The sequence below is a fragment of the Gouania willdenowi genome, chromosome 22, assembly GCF_900634775.1.
Source record: "Gouania willdenowi chromosome 22, fGouWil2.1, whole genome shotgun sequence".
Classification (NCBI taxonomy): domain Eukaryota; kingdom Metazoa; phylum Chordata; class Actinopteri; order Blenniiformes; family Gobiesocidae; genus Gouania; species Gouania willdenowi.
The window spans coordinates 33619696-33624695 of record NC_041065.1 but is presented as its reverse complement, the minus strand read 5'-3'; the positions used below and the strand labels follow the sequence as shown (position 1 = coordinate 33624695).

The 5000-nt window shown below is 36.7% G+C and overlaps 1 protein-coding gene across 3 annotated transcripts in view; it reads right to left on the bottom strand.

Annotated features, from left to right (window-relative positions):
- Positions 1-5000, bottom strand: part of slc7a14a (solute carrier family 7 member 14a) — a 21571-nt gene that overhangs the window by 8831 nt on the left and 7740 nt on the right. For 2 of the 3 annotated variants that reach the window (XM_028438335.1, XM_028438336.1), the window contains 2 exons: positions 1568-2054; positions 977-1213 (listed from right to left, as the gene is read on the bottom strand). In XM_028438335.1, the coding sequence (XP_028294136.1) occupies positions 977-1213; positions 1568-1874 (544 nt within the window). In that variant the 5' untranslated portion in view covers positions 1875-2054. Of the gene's footprint in view, positions 1-976; positions 1214-1567; positions 2055-5000 lie in introns of those variants that run through there. The other variant, XM_028438337.1, reaches the window with a different exon arrangement.

Below are 5000 nucleotides of genomic sequence, written 5' to 3'. Positions count from 1 at the left end.
CACTCAAGAACTGAGGCTGACATGAAGTAAAACTTTCTGCTAAAAAGTTCTGAATGAAAATTTGTGATGTAAAATCATAATCTACACTGAATTGCCATTGAAACGATATATCACATGACTATGTTCAGATTACTGTAAAAGGGCCCTCGTCTCTTCCCCCCCTTTCAATGACATCCGCTCATAGAATATCCATGTCAAATTACAGCCCGATTCAATGAGCATTAACGGAGGAGTACTCTTTGAAAAATGGGGCCTCCTGGTGCCCCCGTGACACATACAGAGTAATGGGACCCATTCATATATTAATATGCATCAATGATTCGGTACCACCAACTGTTGCAATGGAATTGTGCGAGACATAATCGTAATCTACGTTGAATTACCTTTGAAACAATATATCACACGACTATGTTCCCATAAATTTGGAAATTACCGGAAATAAGGGGTGGGCCACCGGGCGTCCCCGTGACACATACGGGTAATGGCCTTATTTATATATTGTATGCGTCAATGATTCGGTACCACCAACCGTCGTAATGTTTGACTCACAAATAAATGAGAAATCGACTTCCGTTTCTATTTTTTATTTGGGGCCCCTTGGGGTCCCAAATAAAAAATCGTGCTCCGAACGTCGATGCGTACACATCCATAGATTATAGCTTCCATATTTCAGTCCAATCCGGTCATGATTAACAGAGGAGTAGTGATTTTAACTAGTGCACACATGAAGAAGAAGAACAAAGTGAGGGGTGTTAGGAGTCCGGTAGCTCGGCCTAAAAAAATAAGGTCAGTGAGAACTTTAAAAATAAAGTATATTTTAAGTCTATTCATAATTTTGACAACATTAATAATGAGCTTCTTTAGTAATATTTTGTAGAAATCAAACAATACAAACTAAATCTAAACAAGATTTAAAATCAAAGAAAAACTAAAAGCTTTACTTTTATTTTCTGGATAAAGTCAAACCTAATCTTACCGAGGCCGTTCAGCGTTCCGATGTGTGATGTCATGAAGTTACTGATGCTGTGATTGGCCAGTGAGTCGGCCATGCTGCTGAGGGCCGACGCCCCCGCCGCCGTCCCGATCAGATACTCCAGGATCAGGTTCCATCCAATGAAGAACGCCACGCACTCACCCACCGTCACATAGCTGTAGGTGTAGGCGGAGCCTGTGGTTTTAGGCACACGCACTCCAAACTCTGCATAGCACACACCTTAAACACACACACACACACACACATCACTGATAGGACTGTAATATCACAATAACTCATCATTTCAGCCTCTTTTTATTACAACTTTGCTCTTGTCCTTGTGAACGCTGCATCATCATAAAAAGCTTTTTTCAATGAATATAAATCATCTGACGTTGAACATTAACCTTTAGATGTCTCATCAGTTTGTGCTGCAGTAAATGCATGAAATGATTTTTCAGAAATGCAAATTACAGAAAAATACACAAAAAGACAAGAAAAATAGAGAATGATTCTAAAAACACACACACACGAGTCCATACTGTTCCCAGTGCTGTGTGGTGGAGATTGGAGAAGGCTTCTCCTGTGTCTCACCTGAGAGGATGGAGGCCACAGCAGCGATGATGAAGGACACAATGACCCCAGGTCCAGCCATCTCCTTAGCAACCAGCCCAGAGACCACGTACATCCCCGTCCCCACACAGCTGCCCACCCCCAGAGACACCAGGTCCACGGTGGACAACACCCGGGCCAGTCTGGTACCGTGGGAACTGGTTCCCAACGTGGCTGAGTCTAGCATGGACTCCACTGGTTTGGTCCTCAACACCCGGGACGTGAAGGTGTTCCATGATGAGGCCCATTGGATCCTACGAGGGTCCAGTTTCCCCACCAGACCACTCATTATGAAGGGGGGTCAGGGGTCCACTGATGGTCCTATTGATGAGGAGAACGTTGGTTCTACTCTAAATTATGGAGTCAGATTTATCCTGATCAACGTTCTTCTGTTTTATGTTTTTTCTTCTTCTTCAGTTTAGAAGAACATCCTGATGGTTTCCTCCCACATGGTGAGAAACACACTTATCTGGAACACAAAACGTACACATAACGTTCCATTAACTTCATTAAGTTCATTAACATTTACTTAAACTAAGTCAACATAAATTAGCTTCTTTAAGGCAATGACTACATATTTTTCAAAGTAAAAGTCAGTGTTTTATTTTTTACAGTGGAGGACTACTAGTGAGTAGGGGGCGGGGAAAATAAATGCACAAAATGACCCCAAAAACACATGAAATTAACACAAATAAAGGCAAAACTACACAAACTGACTGTAAAAAACTGAAAAATTACAGAAAACGAGTAAATACACCAAAGGAAAAGAAAAATACACAAAAATTACTACAAATGAATGAATAAAACACACATACAGACAAAAAAACACAAAGGGGCTAAAAAAAAAAACACTAAACACAAACTCGCAAAATAACAGAAAATACACAAAATCACAAAGATCAGTCCAAAAACACAGAAAACGACTCTAGAAACATGATAAACAATAAGAAAAGCCACAAAAAAGATGTAAAAAAAAAAAATGACAAAATGAGAGAAAATCTACAAAATAACAAAAACACACAAACCCTTTGTTCTGTTCTGTGTTCATTCTCAGATCGGTCATTATTTCAGACGTTGAATGTTGTGATCATGTGACCCTTGGATCAGACAATCATTTTTTTGTGGCCCGCTGTGATAAAAGTTGCTCTAAATAATGTATCATACATATTAGTCAGTCATCATGCTCCTCCACAGCGTACGCTGTGTGTTCTAGTGCAGGTTAGTGAACAAACACTGATTCATTATTAAAGCATAAGATGAGCCACTATTTAAATAATGAAGCTGTTTAACCAGAGCAAAGCTGGGCAGCTATTGTTCTCACTTAGTAGTAGTATATGAGCCTGTCCACGTGTCAGCAGAGAATTATATATATACTGTATAAATAAATATATATATATATAAAGGATTTATTTTGAGTGACTCAAGCTCCACTAAGCTTAGAATAAAATCCCTTCAACAACAAAACATGCAATGAAGTTATTTCTGATTTGTCAAGAAATGAAAAAATACATTGGAAATGTTTTCTACCGACAAACAGCTCTGCAACACTTAGAAACACACATCCACTCCCTCTGTTCACTCTTCACTGTATCAGAGCATTAGGATGTTTTTTTTTTTTGTGAAGCGCTTTGATATGACTTGGTTGTAATTCGCGCTATATAAATACAGTTGAATTGAATTAAATTTTTTCCACAATGACGCACAAAACACAAAAACCTAATGACTTCCTCAAGTTTTTGCACATATGTAAGACTATGAAAAAATGTGTATTCTGTCTCACACAAAAGTACACACAATAATAATTGGAAAATCTACATAATATCAACAAAATACTCAAATGACAGAAAATATACACAAAATAACTGAGAAATCTACAAAACAGGGGGAAAATATACAAACGGACAATGAAATTAGTCAAAAGGTTTAAATAAATAAAAACAAATGACTCCAGAAACCCAGAACAACAAAATTACACAAAATAACTCTCAAAACACACACTAAATAACAAAAACACAACAAAATTACACAAAATGAGTCCAAAAACACAACAAAGTGACAGAAACAGTCCATATTTAATTTGTATTCTGGCTCACACAAAAATTGGAAAATACACAAAAATGAATCAAAAAATGCACATAATGGGGGTAAAACATACACAACAACAACCAGAACACACATACCCATTGTTTTTTTTACTGTATTAATGCTCTGATTGATCTTTATTTTAAATGCTGATTTTAATGTTGATTATGTGACCCTTGCATCAGTTACACACGTTTGTGGCTCCGCCCCCTGTGGTAATGGCTGCCTGTCTCTGCTCTAATATCTGTATTTACATTCATATCATGCGAGGCGCTTGTTTGTAGAAACATCTGCTACATTATAGTGTTCGGTGGGAGCGTTGGTGCAGTAGTTCCACCTGCTCTGTTCTCAGTGTGTTCATAGATCAACCAAACAAACACAAAGCGCGGGAGCAGCAGGTGAACCAACAACTCTGAGAATAGAAACAAAAAAACACTGGCTTTCAAAAGCCAAAATAACATTAGAATGGTGCAGGAACATTTTGTTTCCTATTATATAGATAATAGGCAAAGCAAGGCAATATTTTGTCAAATAGAGCAAAAATGTGATTGTCTGCTCCAAGGGCCACATGATCAACCTTCATGTCAGCACACACGCATAAAAATACAACCAAAAATACGCACAAATGAGTCGAAAACCCCCAAAACGACGACAAAAGAACTAAATTAATATAAAAACAACAAAAATAAACAAAATGATTTAATAAACAGAAAAAGACATGAAAGGGCAACAAAAAGACAAAACCGCAAAATTATTTTAAAAACAAAACACAAAATGACTAAATAATACATTAAAGGAAAACAGAAATACACAAAAAGAAAGAAAAATACACGAAAGGACAACAAAAATATTAAAATGACAGAAAAATGCACAGAAAGACAACAAACTTACACAAAATATTTATTTATATAAAATGACAGAAAAATACATGAAAAGGCAACAACAACAGAAAATTACATGTTTAATATTTAATATATTAAATACACAAAATGACAACAAAAATACATAAAAGAACATAAAAACATACAAATGGACAAAAGCAAAATACACAAGATTTTTTTTTTTAAAAAAAAAGCACAAAATCAATCCAAAAACACAAAAGTGCTAAATTAAAAAAAAAACAAAACACTAGAATAACAAGAAAAACACACGTTTCATGTGTCCCTGAGTGTGTGAGCCAATCACTGCTGTTAGATTTAATTAAGTGTCGTTTCATTTCCATGTTTCAACATCATATCAGATTATCTGCTCAGCTCGAGTGCTTCCATGTTCTGATCAATAGTTGGCTCCGTGTCATTGCAATCACCGTGGCGATAAGAGAGCGAGAGAATGC